This window comes from Gambusia affinis, linkage group LG09 (genome assembly GCF_019740435.1).
Source record: "Gambusia affinis linkage group LG09, SWU_Gaff_1.0, whole genome shotgun sequence".
Classification (NCBI taxonomy): Eukaryota; Metazoa; Chordata; class Actinopteri; order Cyprinodontiformes; family Poeciliidae; genus Gambusia; species Gambusia affinis.
This window is the reverse complement of record NC_057876.1, coordinates 25,081,349-25,097,339: the sequence shown is the minus strand read 5'-3', so window position 1 is coordinate 25,097,339 and position 15,991 is coordinate 25,081,349. Positions and strand designations below refer to the sequence as shown.

Here is a 15,991-nt window from a genome sequence, read left to right as displayed (position 1 = left end):
GTTTACAAAGATCTGAAAATCAAAAGCCCCCTGCAGCTCAGAAAGCGACATCTGTCAGAGTAGGTCCTTTAATTCGGGCTTCAAACACCATCTATTCCCTCCTCAACTGCGCTGCAATGTGCCTCTCCTTTCCCATGCTCCCCCACTTTCTTTCTCACCGGCATTCTAATCTTCATCGCGCGTCGCACCTTGATGTTCCCCTCAAGTTGGCCTGCAAGGTTCAAAGTCTGCCTCCCAAAAAAAAGAGCCGCGCCAAGGCACAAAGTAACCTTTTATCTGGTCCTGTTCAGTGAGCGTGGGCTGCTGTAGTTTCAAGACCCACGTGTCTCTTCAAGGAAAAGGAAGAAATATTTCAGAGAAAGAGGCTGCATGCTTTAATCTGTTAGTTAATCATCAAAATTAACAGAAACAAATATTGAAGTACAACAGGGCGACATGTACTGTATTTACATGTCAGTTTAACTTTTTGGATTTAATAACTGAAATAAATTAACTTTTTCAACGATATTTTAAGTTAATTCTAAGTTAGGATTCAGCTGTACGTTAATGAGTAAAGACTATAGAAGCATAAGAAATGTTAGAGGATAAAATATTTTGGCAAAAAGTGTAAGAAAATATCCCCGTTGAGGAATTAAGGATTGCCATTGACAATCAGAACAGTTTTGGATTGGGTAACAATCACAGCTCCTTGTTAGCACACTAATAAAAATGCTTGTGATCGTGTTGCTCATGTGATTGCCTGTTTCCAAGCCCTCTTTTCTCTTTTCACACTGTGTTGCTGCATGCCTCCCTTCATCGTTCCCTGAACCACATTTCTGGGAACAAACTGTGTTTTCCTCTCTTCGCTCTGGCTTTTCCCTGTTATCAGCCTGCACCTGAGCACACCCCCCATCCTATCATACAGGAGCAATAAATTGTTGTATCCCTTTACAGGGAATGCTGTGGCCCATTTTCTTTTGTGTTGGCTCAGCTGTCAGAAGAATGCAGCTCTGTACCCCGGCTCTGAAGCCTAATTAAAGCAGGAAGCTATTTCACTGCCACAAACGACTTATGATTAGCGCTGTAATATGGCCTTATTGCACTTGTTGAGTTGAATCCACCCTGTGTCCTTAATTTGACTTAAATTTCACAGCATAAGTGTCTGCGTCTAAGGTCCTCTGAGTAAGTGCCAGTCAACAAAGATGCCATTGTTTGGCAGTCATGAGTCAAGTTGGATGGCTGAATACCTGCAGCGTAAATATTCACCAAGCTGCTCTGCTGGAAAGATTCGCTAACCTATTTTATATTGAATGGGTTCATTTATAATTCAGTCCAAAAGAGAAAAACAAAAAATGTTTGTCGGTTTGGGTGTTACATTCTTGCCTGTTCTGTTCCAGTGTTGTGTTTTTTGTTGCATAAAAAAGGCCTGTGCACCACTTATTTTTGTTAATTAACCTCCATCCATCTTAAAGTGCACTTAAAAGATGGTGAACCAATAATTACAAATAATCCCTAGCACCATAAGGAACAGTAGGTGAAAGTTCAACAGTGCTAAAGGAGGTTACATACAAACAAATTTGTGATTGGCAGCCACATTGTGGGAAAATATGAAAATAGAGAAGCAGAAAGTAAATTTTTACTCTGTTTACTGAGTGTGAAACTAAAAAAGAAGCTCCTGCTGAAACAAACTGAAACAATGAAGCTTAATTGCAATTTGTATGACTTTTATATGAATGTGTTCAGTTTATTTGAGGGTATTCAATTACACTGCATGGTAGTGGCAGCTTCATGCTGTAGCACTGGTTGCTGCCTGTATAGATGCTGTATCCCACATTTCCAACACATTCAAATATAAATCACTAATTTAATAGTAGGTAAAATTCTGCTAGTATTTTCTCTAAAGACTTTTTCCTCTTACATTGTGACGTCTACTCTCCTAGTGCAAATAACTGATAAGCTGTCAAAACAGAAAGGCTCCTTAAGTGTATATACATAATGAAGGAGTGAATGGCATAATAATCTTACACAGTACGCTACCTCCAAACTTTTTCCTCTAAAATATAAACTTGGACACAAGTGTTCTGTGCAGAACTATTTTAAAATATTTTGATGCATGTCTACCATGTAAATTTTTTATTTAAGATAAGTAGGTTTTTAATTTGATATTCAAACCCATTAAAAATATCTATGTATTTAAACATCTGAACTCAACTGCCTGTCATTATAGTGTCAGTGAAAGACATTTCCAAAAAGTCCGGCCTGGCAGCAATAATAATTACTGTGTGGACTTTCTAAGCTGGCAAAGCAACGGCATCCAGCAAAACATCAGGACACAGAGGTGACTGTGCTGCAACAGTCTGATAAATGTCATGAAGGTATTGTTTTAGTCTAAATAAAATGTCAGCAGTACAGAGAGGTCACACTTCCAGAGGGCATTTTCTTTCATTTTATCTGCTGTTGTGTAGGGAAGAAAAAACACAATTCTCCTTGTTTATCCTTGAAATCCCACAGTTTTCAGTTGATGTGTGTCTGAACGAGCGTCAAAGCAGGCTGGTTACTGAGTTACCCATGCCTCTGTTTCCAGACTTATGGAGCAACAGAACAACAACAAGGGTCAAACCAGAAGCTCATTCGGGTTCAAAGAGGAATCATTTTACACGTTTTCTCCATGTATACCTTATATGTTGTTGTGAACTCTATAATATTTTACAGATTTTCCACTTTCCTCACATCCCTTTCTTTTTAAGTTAATTTCCCATAACTTATCCAGCACCCAACCCTCAACATTGCCCTACTTATGCACTCACAACACAGATCTGTGAAAACCTATTCTCTTCCTACGGATTCAACTCTGACAGATTGGCTCTGTTTCTTTTTTATGGTAATAGATAATTCTCATACACACTCAGTTTTTTCCACAAACTCTTCTGCAGAGTTTCTGCTCCTACCCTGACTCTGAATCAGTTTGCCACAGGCGTTACTTTTTCTTGTACCTGCAGGCAAGCAGTTTGTGACGAGTCAGTTAAGACCCTTTGCTTCTAGGAATTTCCTCGCCTGAAATTGTATGATTTACATGCAGAAAGACTGGTAAACTGCACACTTTTTGTAGCTTAGTTTGGGATGCTCAAGCAAGTTTTCCTATCATTCCTCAACCTTTCAAAGAGGTTTGTGGTACGCCTGTTCAGAGTGCAGTGTCTCAAAAATCCCTGATCCCATTCAAGCCATGACGTTCAGCACCCCTGAAAAAAAGCAGAATATTTCGCTGTACTAAATATAAATCATATCATCCTGAATCCCGACTCTGTTTCCACTGAGTGCACTATCAGTGGCAAATATAGCAACCTGACATTCACATCCACTCACACAGAAAAGCCTGCTGTAATAACATTAGGCCTTTACTCAACTGAAGCTGCCAGATGTGTGTGGATGCGTGTGTGTGTGTAATTCATCCCCTCCTTGCATCAGTTGAGTGGTTTCTGTCACATGTTTACTGTCACTGGTGTGTACTCTGGTCCGAGTGTGGCGCTGCCCTCTACTGTTAAGTGCTGGCTCTGCAGATTGCTTCACTGAACTTTCTAGTGCTTCTTTGGCTGTCTGCTCCACTATCTGTGGTTTTAATGCTCTAGGTGTAATTATTCTGGAATAACTGAACACATTTTATTCATAATTGGACATAAAGGTTTTTATGGACTTTAAAAATGATAAAGAAGAATATAGTAAACATTTTGCACTATTTTTTTTATCTCCAAAGAGAAAAAAAACATCACTGCGAAAGTTAATTTACTTAAGTAATTTAATTGAAAAAGTAATACAGCTATATTGTTGTACACAGAGTGGTGTTTCTCAAGCATCTCTTAGAAAGTTTGAATATTTTAACCTGTACCAACAATGATTCTGTAACACCTCAGCAGAGTCAGAGGCTGGTCAACTCCACCCATAATTTAATCACTGCACTGATGCTGTGATTAAATTAAAATGAGCCCCCAACCAAGTATTTAATGCACAATACACTGCAAAGTACATGGAGAATTTTTAAACATTTCTTCTGTAATAAATATTATGTATATTGCTGTAATATAACATATAGGTTTTCTAAGGAACAAAGTTTTAGGGTGTTTTAGCCATAATCAAAATCCAGTACAGTCAGCCATAAGCCTTAATCATCAATATGAACAGAATGTGTTTTCTTACAGTGTTAATTTACTGACATGTACCTAAAATGCAAAACTTTGTTTGTTTTAAGAATTGACTTGGCTTTTCCAGGATTTTATATTTGTTGGCTTGGAATACATTACACTGAATGAGCTGAATGAGACATTATTTTAAGACAGAATCATTTATTATGGAAATTCTTCAGTGACTAGCAACAAATAAATGAAAATAAAAACAAAATTGCATGGCTACTTTGTTTAACTTTTGCAAACATCAAACATCTAATCAGAGTTTGTCTTTGGACAAACACATTTATTTATCAAATGTGAGTATTCCTATCCATCTTATTCGAGTAAGTGATTAAGAAGTAGTATGCTTCAAAAGGATTATTTTGATTGAAAAAATTTGTTCTGAGGAAGCACATTATCTTTTTTCCTTGGTGTTGGTTTTCTACCAGTTTGCATTCCATACAGTCTGTTCATATGCGTGAGTGATTCCCTTTGCATTTTTCTTTCTTCACCTGGGTTTGCAATCCCGCTTCCACTTTTCCTGTATGTGTGTGTTCCACCGTAGAACAAGGCCTCTATTGATGATGCCAGCGCAGTTCTGGAAAGCATCCAAAGCGGAGTAGAGTAGAAGAGTGGGCTATACTGTTAGGGAGGCCCCCGTGCCGTCGAAGAGTTTGCAACGTTTCACACAGACTCAAACCTTCAGTCTACTCTTCAGTTTCCTCAATGAGACTCTCAGAGGAGCATCATCACACACTCTTAGCCAAGTTGGCTCTCAGACAAAGGGCCACAATGGCCCCATTAGCGGCGCAGGCAATCATCCCATTTCAGTCAATTGACCCAGATAGTATTCTTTGGTGGCAGCCAGCGCTGTTGGGTGGTGATGTTGCATTCATTAAAACATTATAGTACTATAACAGTGATGAAAGTTGTTTATACCTTGACTCATGGCTCAGCAGTTTTACAGCATAAACTGCTAATATAAATATGTCAAATTTTTGTGCACTTTTCGATCCAATCCCTTTAAAAGTAGTTCTACCAATAATGTTTCAAATTACTTTCTCATAAAGATGTTACCATTAAAAACCTATAATATTTTTTTTTTTACTGTGAAGCACTTAGTGACTGCTGTCTGAGAAAGGTGCTAGATAAATTAAGTTTACATACTATTTACTCAGTATAAATCGTCACTACCAGATCTTCTCAGATCCATCTATCTCATTTTATTAAATATAGCTGGCTAATCTGTAACATAGTGCTGATGCCATTGATAACTGTCTAAATTACAGCAGCTGATTATTGAAAAATGTTTAATAGGTAAACTAAGACCCCCCAAAAACAAATGTTACTATTATTAGAATTTTTGTGTTTATTTTTTTTCCACAGATGAATTGTTGTTTATTAAGTATAAAGCATTTCAAGCTGTGATCTAGATATTCATGCCTCTAAGAAAATTATTGTGGTCTCTGACCATGAAGAAACCTTTAAAAGGAAATTTAAGGTTTTAATAGTAGGGAATAGACCAGTATATCAGTGCTTAATCATATAAAGCACTTCTGTTTATTTACTACTTACCTTAGTAAATAAACAGTATGCAATGACATGATTTAATTATAGAGTACTAACAATAACTCACTGTTAGCACTCATTTTGTCACATTTCAGCCATGACAAAATTGTTGTTTTTGCTATGTCTTTGTGTAAAAAGCAGCTATTATTGTGAAGTTCAAGGAAACAAAATCCAAGGTCTTCATATTTTCTAACTAATACAATTCTGAAAATGCAGTAGTATGTATTGCCTCCTGATGCAGTACTCTGGCTATATTTACAACCAGATGTTTTGTATTTTTTCTTTACTATCTTTATAGAGCTAAAGGCTAAACATTTTTCTGTTGTTCTTTACAATAGACCCAGCTCACCTGTTTTTGCAAATTCCTTAAATTGCAACAAAAAAGTAAAAAATCTTCCTTCATAACATTATTAGCTTTAAGGAAGGCATACAAGTAACACTATTCCATCATGTCTGAGAACAGCAGCATGAAAAAGTGATGCTTGACTGCTTTGATACATCTATTTAAATTGCCACAACCATCTCCCAAGTGATTCAGACCCCCAATATTGCTGAATTACCCCCCACTTTAGGTCGACCGTCTTTATAACGGGTCCCTTTGAATCCTCATTCCTATCATTTCTGTATTTTCTGCATCATCTTTTAGAGCAAAGGCTGCAAAGCTTAGAGGGGGATTTTCTTTCTAAGCTGATTTATATCAGCTGATAGGGCTGCCATGAAGCCACGCTCAGGATTGAACGGATGAGTACACAGATGGAAAAAAAGTAATGAAAGGATAGTTGGAGAAAGAGAAGCGGTTGTGTTAATATCCATTTCAAAGGTAATACCCAGGGAAGGTTTAAGGAGAGGTTTCCTATGCTATATGCCTTAACTTGGGCTTTGTGTTTGATCTGGAACAACAAAAGGATGGGAGCAGGAAGAAGGGATGTTAGAAAAGAGGGCAGAGTTGATGTGACAGTTTAGAAGTTAAGATAAAATATGTAAGTGTCACACAGGTTGATTTAGAAAGGAGTCACAAAGAAATCAGAGAAAAATAACAAGATTACGATATATATAAATCAAAAGAGAATGTTGAACAGGTAAAGAATGATGGAGGGATTATGGAAGAACAGGAGTCTGAGAAAGGGAGGCCGAGGGAGAAAGAGCGGCAGTGGTCACGCCGTATTATTATGTAGAAAAGAACAGCTGGATCTGGCTCTTTAATAGGAAACGTGAATGTGCCACCATGTAGCTGTCAGCTTTAGTGGTATGATAAATGTACAGTATCATGACCTTTTCTACACATTATTCCTTTATACAAACATCCATCTGCAGCGCATTAACGCCTGACAGAATATAGATTAGAAAATGCAGTGAAAGGCCAAAAGAACTGAACGTTGAATGCTTTTATGTCAATGTGAATGGTATTTTCTCCTCCTGTTCTATTTACTAACCCTAACCCGACTATTTAAAGTATGTTATCACATATTAATTCATTATATTTGCATCCTAATGATTCTGCCTTAATGTGTTTCCCCCTGATGATCAATAAATTAGAATGTCTTCAAAAATATTTATTGCAAACTAATATATTGCATCACAACACACAGAGGGGTGTCATGTAAAGCATCAACTTCTCAGGAATTGAGTATATAATACCAACGTAGAAAAAAAATAGATTTTCATGGAAAAATGTAATTTTATGATAATGTTATGCCCTATGCAATCATAGTAAAGACTATTGACTTGAAAGACGTCCAGTACATGATCGCTGACTCCCTCCCGTGGAGGTCAAGTCACAACAGATCAATGCTAAGGAACTTTACTTTTCACATTTTGTTGCATCTCATGGAAGTTGAGAGTAATGAAAAACTTTGGTAGAATAACATGAACAAGTAGCAGTGGGATTTAAGAGTTTGCTGTAGATTTGTACAGTGGGACTGGCATGAGGCATTAGCAAAAGCAGCACATCTTGGCCAAAGAGGAAAAAAAACAAACAACTGGACTGTTGCACAGAAGGGCTTCACAATATCAGGGAAATTTTGTATATGTGGCACTATTGCTGAGTATCACAATGACAATATGATTACGTCACGTTTTATTTTTTACAAAAGATTCCTATCCATCTTTTACAAGCTTTACCACCTTGCCTGGTAAAAATATACATTTAGTGTGGGCATCTAGGGAAATCAAAATCTGTTATTGTATAGCATACCACAAAATATTGCTTCTAAGCAGTGCTTTGCAATTGTGGCACGTGACACATTGATATTGCAATGGCTCTGGCCATCAACCATAATCATCTAATTTACCATGCCTAGTATATATTCCTGTGTGTAATGAATCTTTATTACATCTGAGTTTTAACAGGAACTAAATTAACTATTAAAGGCTTTCTACTTACTAAATACCAACATAATGTCCTGATATCATATGTATTTTTTTATGCAGCTGAAGAAGTTGTTGTTGACTCCTCCCAATGTTCCAACCGGCATCGAAGTGCATAAAGATGGAGTCCACAGCCATCGCTACAGCAACAGAAGTTTGCGCCTACGGACAGTCAGACCTCTGACTAAGGTGAGGTGCAAATTACTGTGAATAAGTGACAGGACAATATGATCTCATACGTATAAAAAAACCCCCTATCATTAGTATATATTTTAGTAAAAATACTCACTTCTGTTCTACTTCAGACTGAAGTAGAACAGAATCAAAAGCACACAGACGCACGTTTCACTATTTGCTGCATGATGCCTCATTCCGTGTCCTCTGAAAGCTGGTGAGATAACGAAATTGGATTTTTCCAATCACTTCCTTTCAGGGTGGTGAGTTGAGGCAGAAGTAATTTACAGCTATATGTAGTGTTTGCAGTCAGCATCACTGCAACTGCAGGAGTTGTGTTTTTACGTGTGTCTGCAGTAATTCGTCTTTCCGAGCCTTTAATGCACAGAAATGATTCTGAACTTAAATCTGTATTGGATTGTTTTTGGTCATTTGTGAGGCTTAAATATTTCTAGCAAAAACGTTGCTCAATGAGGGTTAGAGATGGAAAACTACTTGTGTCATCATTTGCTAAGATATAAAACCAGATACAAATTTCAGAAATAAAAGTTTCTTATGCTTGACAGTCAGCAGCAACAGATGGAACAATTTTCAGGATTTTATTTAACTACATTTTCTCCACTTCTTTATGAGTTAGTCAGTAAGGATAAATACCCAGCAAAATGTTTTTGTTTGTGCTTTGAAACAAAAGTTTCACAATAAAATGTAGAGTCCAACGAACAAAACAGATGCTTGTTAGTGATGCTGCTTTTGATGTTACGTTTTATTGCTTAAGTGTTTTCATGCTGCATTCTATTTGACTCAGTAATGAAAACGCCTCACCCACTTTGACCATTTACAGCTGAAGTGCAAACTACTATTAACCTTGCAATCTGATAACAATGTATCTCTCTCCGTCTTGTACATATAAATATTAAAGGGATGTATGTACCAAAATAATTGTTAGGCTGTGCAAATATTCCTGCATAGCCATGTTTTAGACTTGGAGCAGTCATAGCAAGTCTTGAGAACCTCTATCCAAAGTGGCTGTTCCCTTTTTGCCACCATGGATTCATTACATTGTTCTATGTTTGTTTATTGTTTGTATGTTGCTTTATATAAACAGTAGTTATAACTTAGGTTGGTAATTAGCTTTAGAAGCATCATTAAAATCAGGCTGGAAAAAATCTGACTTTTCCTGAAGTATTTACAGAACTTCCTAGCAGTTTAGTTGAAAAATATGGTGAGTAGTGTGTTGTTTTTTATTTTAACTTCAACAGAACTGAACATCACTTCTTAAATTGGCTTCTACCGGACAGTTTAAGCAACACAGACATGGGAAAAGAAATGATTGACTAAATCCAGCCAGACTGTAAATAAAAAGAGGCTTCAGAACAATCCGGTTTCATCAGCATACATGGAGGCTTTAATGTGTTTCCTGACAGCTCTCAGATACTCCATTATGTTTACAAAAATGGGAAACAATATCAAAGCAGTCCAGAATGCAGCAGCAGTACGTCCCGTAGGGTGACAGTTTTTATTTTCCCAGTGATAGATATTTCATTTTAGAATAAAAACCCTGAGCCGTCAAGCTTGCAGAGACCTTCAGCTGCTGCTTGTGATAAATGTAGTGTTGGGGATGAGAAGACATCTACAATGGCTACTGCTGTATGACTAAGCAGTAATTGGATGGCTGCTAGCATTGTGCTTCAAGTGGTCATTGATTACAACACTGGTCATTTATCTTTTACAAGCATAGGGAACGGGAAGCCTTTGTGCAGGTTTTTGCCTAAGTAAGGAGCATACAGAACCGCTGCAGGAGGAAGCTCGGGAAGAGCCTGGCCTGTGTCTGTTATATGGCCTTCTTAAAGTCACCGTTGATGGCAAATGGTGGAAGTATTGACTGACAGAGCAGAAGGGCAACAGTGAATCACATTCGCTCACTCTATTCTTTATCTGTATGAGTAATACCAGCTGCAGACTGAATCATCCCGAAGTCGGAAGGAAAATTTACTGCTGTGTGCTCCATGATCATGTATCCAAGGCAGGAAATTGAAAATACAGTCCTTTTTTTCAGTTTTTCTTGAAGGGTGTTTGTTCTGCTTTAATTTAACTACATTGCATTTACACAGAAGGTTTGGTTTTCTTGGGGTGATGTGAAAGTGCAATCGGACTCTGATGCAGACTGAAAAAGTGAATTATGTTCCATCTAAAAACTTAGGTCTCAGTTTGGTTGAAGATAAATCAAAATGCAAACCAAGTAGAGCAGAGACCGCTCAAAAAGCAGGAAGTGGACTATAGCCCAAGGCTTCCTGGGAAAATACAACCGAAACAAATTTAAAATACAAAAACTCAAACTTTATGTCAAAATTGAGTATTTCAAAGCAAACTCCATAGTACAATATAACTCCCATATGTTTAGCATAACATCATACAGTGGTCATTGTCTGTTTGATGACAAATCTAATCTTACTTACTTGAGATAGAAATCTCTTGTTATTTTATATATAAATAATTGCCCAAAGTGTTTTCATGTTGGTTCCTAAATATTCTCTTTGTCTTCCCCAGAGCGACCTCCCTTTAGAGCGGAAGCCCCGAGCAGTGCGTCCCACGAGTCGCCTGTGCACCGAACTCCACCGCCACCTCACCACAGCGCAGGACACTGAGGACGCTCTGGTTCATGACACCGATGAGGGCGAGGACGAAGAGGAGGACGAGGACAGTGAGTCGGAGGAGGATGAAGAGGAGGAAGGGGAGGAGGAGGAAGAAGAAGAGTCTTCCTGTAGCGAGGTCGAGGGTGCAGTGGCAGCGACCGCTGGCCCTGCAGAGCCCGCTGCGCCTCAGTTCAGCTCGGAGAAAGAACTGCAGTCCGTTGTTGAGCTGATCACGTACATGCACACGTACTGCCTGCCCATGCGCAAGCAGCAGGGTTGGGACCGCAAAGAAAAGGACCTTTCCAGGCAGCGGACCAAACCTGACGTCCCCCGCCCAGCCAATGCAAACTCTCACAGCAGAGTTGTACTGGTTAGCGCTCCTGGGACTAGTGGGAGCTTGAATGGGATGAGCAGCAGCAGCAGCACCCCCAGAAGGCTTCCCTTTGCCAGGCGGAGGGAGATGAAGGCCAACTCCCTTCTCCGTGAGCTCTTGCAGCAGAGCAACTCCTTTGACGTGAGCAAGCCTTACAGACTGCACAGCCCACCTTACGCCCACTCACACAGTCCCAGCAGGGGCAAGACCTCTGCTCCTTTTGCCCCAGCTAATAAATGCCCCTCAGCCCAGTCCTTCAGCTCCATTCACCCTAAGCCAGAGTTTTGGAAAGACTCTTCCTCACTGGAGAGGAGAAACTCTTCCTCCGAGCTGCAGCAGAACCTGGAAGAGCTGGCAGAAACCAGCGGCTCCTTCTCTGTTCGCCGCTCCAGACGCCTGGCGTCCTTTCCCAGCCGCTTTGCCAAAAGGTTGCGGCCTACACGAGCGAAGGAGGAAGAGGGGAAGGAAAAGGATGAGAATCAAACGGACAGACTCCTTCCCACCCAGGCTGGAGGGGGAACGACGACGGAGGCGCAGCCAGAAAAACTGACATCTAATGATGGCAGCAATCCCTCTGAGCTGCCCAAATCCTGCTGCCATGGTTAGATCACCAAACACACACAATGGCTGCGTCTACACCACTCACTTCATAGCCACGTTCACTCTAAGCAATATTAAATTTGGGGCAATAATTTTTTAAAGGAAAAAATATTTTCTTATTTGATGCTTTGAGATGAAAAAGGAATATTTTGATTAATAAAATAAGATTTTCTGATGAAATTTTCCTTCTCCTGGTGTATTCATGATAACATGAAAACCTGAGCTGAAGTCAACCAGCTATTGTCAACTTTTATAGTAGGCAGAGAGCAGTGACCCCACAAAAATGACTGAATTTATGTTGTTGAATTTTAACTTGTTTACAAACTTTTTCACTTGTTACAAATTTAAAAAGTATCTCACTACTTATACATGTTGTTAAATTGCTGTCATTTGCTATTTTTTATACTGTGGGCCATTTATTCAGTCATTCCTGCTTAAGATAGTGACTAAAAGTATTTCTCCTTATATTTACAGGTGAGCAGTAGTAACTGTCACCCTGTTCTAACCAAGGTCTTATTCTAATTTCAGAAAAGCGAGCCTGTCTCTGTCTGCCCCTCAACCCAAAGTCCACAGGGTAAGTATCTGTGAAAAGCACCTGCTGTTTTGCATCATTGACTTTAGGTGCTTTTCGTCCAAACAGTGCTACAGGCTTGCTAAATGGTCCACAAACAGTAAATGGTCCACATTCCAGAAAGTACCAGGGTTGAAAGATAAAATACATCCCAGTTTGGAGCTATCAGGAAAACATGTCATTAAGTTGTTATTGCAGAATATTGCGATGAAGATGTTAATTTCTGTAAAAAAAAAAAAATATATATATATATATATATATATATATATATTCTTGATCATCATGTCGGTCTTCACTCTTTGTGAAGCATCTTATACATCAAGTGTAGGCGTCAAGAACAGTGAAGGACTAATGACCAAATAAATTACTGCCATGCAGAATTTGCATGCATGATACTTGAAACATAAGATCCAACCAGTTCTTTGCAGTTGTAATATTACAAAACATTGATATTAAAATTATGCTTCTAGAATATATCGTATAGCTTTCTCTTCCAGGGGTGTTTTATGTGTTGAGTTTGGTGGAAGAGTAAGAACTTTCTCTTACAAAGACAAACACGGCATACAGTCAGAGTAAAAAGAAAGTACACCCCTTCAAAATAGGGATTTTCAGTAAAAATTTCACTGGAATCTGTGTTGTGAATTAGATGCAAATAATTTCCGAACCTAGTGAAATATTGACTTATACTCCTGCCAGTATTCATTGAATTTGTAAAGGTGAAAATATCTCCATTAGTGCCAAAGTTATATAGGATATTTATTGTTAATTCTAATATACACTTTAGCAAAAATATAAACAAATATTAATTTAATAGTAGTTTTCAATTGACTCTTTAGCCGACAATTTGCTGCTGTACTGCCGCTATTAGCTTGCTAACATAGCTTGCTAGCTATTTCAGTTCTCATGTATTGACTGTTTTTTGCAACCCATTTTACCCAAGACTTCTTTCAGCACTTAAAATTTTAATGGTTTGATGAAAGTGTCAATTCTTAAAACCTTGGTGTCCCATGAGAGTGGTAAGCAGTATAACTGCTTTACAATCAAGTTGGAATTCCAGGTTTCTTACTAGATTTGATTATAAAGGTAAATTTTGAACAAAATCTAACAAAACTGACATATCTACATGGGTTTTCAAAGATTGTCTTTTCAAATTAGCAACAAAAAGGACAAAAAACTTTTGAGGATCTTTTCTCATGTAGTTTTTCTGATATCTTATTTACTGAAAACCTGAACCAACGAATGGAGTAAATTTAATATAATACTGGAATAATATGGAGCAGGTTCCACTGATCCTGAAATTATATAAAGCTTTCTAACATAAATTGCAGTGTTAATCACCATCTTTTTTTTGTACATTGCAAAAATCATATATGAGCTGTTAAATACCATTCCTTAAACAGCCTCAGAAATATAATGCAATGCTTAATTATTGGGTATTGTTGAGAAAAGCTCTTCATAAATGAGTAATTAGCATAACGCAGGACTTGGGGCATAGCAAACAAAACTGGAAGCACTGTCCTTAGATGTGCTTCACATCATCAGTTCTGAGTTGAAACAGGACTCAAATCAAAGACAGCTCCAAGCTTGTTGCTAACTTAGAGCAATAATGATTTTTTTCATTAATATCAGTTTCCATGGTTTGCAGGCATGTCCTTATTTTTGTTTGTGTGATGCCATTTATCTATATGCAATAAGTCACTGCTATCTCTGTCCTGGTTGATCTATTATTCTCACAGGGCTAAAAGAAAATTAAGTCACAGATTCAGCTCAAATTTAATAAAATCCTCAACTCTAATGTAGTCATTCACTTTGACCTAAGCAGTTCTTTCTGATTTTCTATTTGATACAAAATTTGCATCAGAAACCGTACCTTTTATTTACACTTTTGGTCTTAAATCCTGAACCTTTTCCTCTGCAAGAATCCATTCATCTTCTAAACAAATCACTCGAAAGGACATCAAAATAGAAGAAAAATAAACTTTTTTCTATATTTGATGTTTTCTGTGGAGGGTAATTGATCTCCTTGCCTGAAGCCAATCCAGTCTGCACACCCACTTCCTTTCATTGCAACCAGAGCAACAGAAACTGACAGCCCCCAACAGCAGGAGGAAGAAAAGCAGTGGGGACAGTAGAGCACATATGGCTGTGTTGATAAGAAATGAGATGTGCAGCAAAGTGCCAGCACTGTTCACACAAAGGCAAATAATTCAAATTCAGAAGGCATCAGCCTAAACTGTTCTGTTATATTTAAGGAGGCAAAAAGTCGAGACTCTGAACCTATTGAGGGATTGGTGTTTTCTGTTTTAAGCCTGCAACATATTCCGACATGACAGAGCAAGCTGAAAATGTTCTGCTTTGATCTGTCTCTTCACCAGAGAGCCCCAGTTCAGCACCAGGCCTTATGAGCAGACGCTCAGTGTGGATCTGTGTGGAACAGCAGGTAATCACATCTCAGCCTCACTGGCTTATTTGTTGTTGTCCATCTACTCATGTCCCCGTCAGCTGGTTACAGATCTAAAACAAAATGGTTTGTTATGGAGTTAATAGGTGACTGTGAGTCACAGAGGGGTTGTTTCTAGAAGTTTGGATGCTTCTTGGATCTGAGAGAATAATGAAGTATTTACTGGAATATACTTGATCAAACAATCCATGTGACTCATACACGTACTGTATTTTCTGGCACCCTGACTGAGAATGCTTCAACCCTGTTTTCTAAAAAGGCAACACTTCTTCTTCTAAGACTGGATCACATATTCCTCTTTGAACAATTTCTTGTCCATCCAGAGTCACAAGTTAGGATTTAAGTCTAAGGACCCGTTGAAACACTCAAAATAAGAGTCCAAGATTCAATGTACTATTAGGAGTTCCCAAAGCTGGATCAGGAATCAACAATTTTAGGGTCTTGAGATTCTTTAATAATTAAACTAATTCACAAAAATTATAATGGTAAGAAGCATCTTTTTACTGTAAATGTAAGAAGAGATTACACAACAAGCAAATCCAATTTTGTGTTTGTTTATGGTGTTTGCTTTCTCACTATGCTCTTATTTAATTGTCTTGTGTAAGCAACCAATATCCAGGGTTATTAGTCATTCCTACTTTTATTTGGGTGCAAGCTGAACATTTTGGGAACTACTGAGCTAATGGAGCCTTTGAGAAGAAAAACAGCCCAACAGCACCACTGACCTTCAACCATACTTTACAGTGGACAACATGTTCATCATTCAGGGTTGTTTCAGGCTAAATCTGCCCTGATAAAAGTATAATCTTAGTCTCATCTGACCAACGCACTCAGTAGTATTGAGCAAATTCCACAAGTTATCATTTGTGATGAAAGGAAGAAAACAAAAGTATTTGTTTGCTGGCATGCTTCTCACTTGGCATGTACTGTAGATAGTAACCTCTGTTGGAAAACATTCCCATGATAAATCTGGAGCCAATACCAAGCAGCAATATCTACTGTTGGTTTTCAATAATAAAACTACCAGCACAGAACTACTGAACAAAATGCGGGATCAAGATCGACACGCCGTCTCAGCCTTCCCATATGTTATTTATTTATTAA

General features: G+C 38.2%; 1 protein-coding gene across 4 annotated transcripts in view; it reads left to right on the top strand.

The window, feature by feature from the left end:
• The window catches only part of ppargc1b (peroxisome proliferator-activated receptor gamma, coactivator 1 beta), a 110,406-nt gene that overhangs the window by 83,041 nt on the left and 11,374 nt on the right, over positions 1–15,991 (top strand). For all 4 annotated transcript variants that reach the window (XM_044126149.1, XM_044126146.1, XM_044126150.1 and 1 more), the window contains 4 exons: positions 8,139–8,264; positions 10,797–11,856; positions 12,384–12,429; positions 14,802–14,866. In XM_044126149.1, coding sequence (XP_043982084.1) covers positions 8,139–8,264; positions 10,797–11,856; positions 12,384–12,429; positions 14,802–14,866 — 1,297 coding nt within the window. The remainder of the gene's footprint in view (positions 1–8,138; positions 8,265–10,796; positions 11,857–12,383; positions 12,430–14,801; positions 14,867–15,991) is intronic.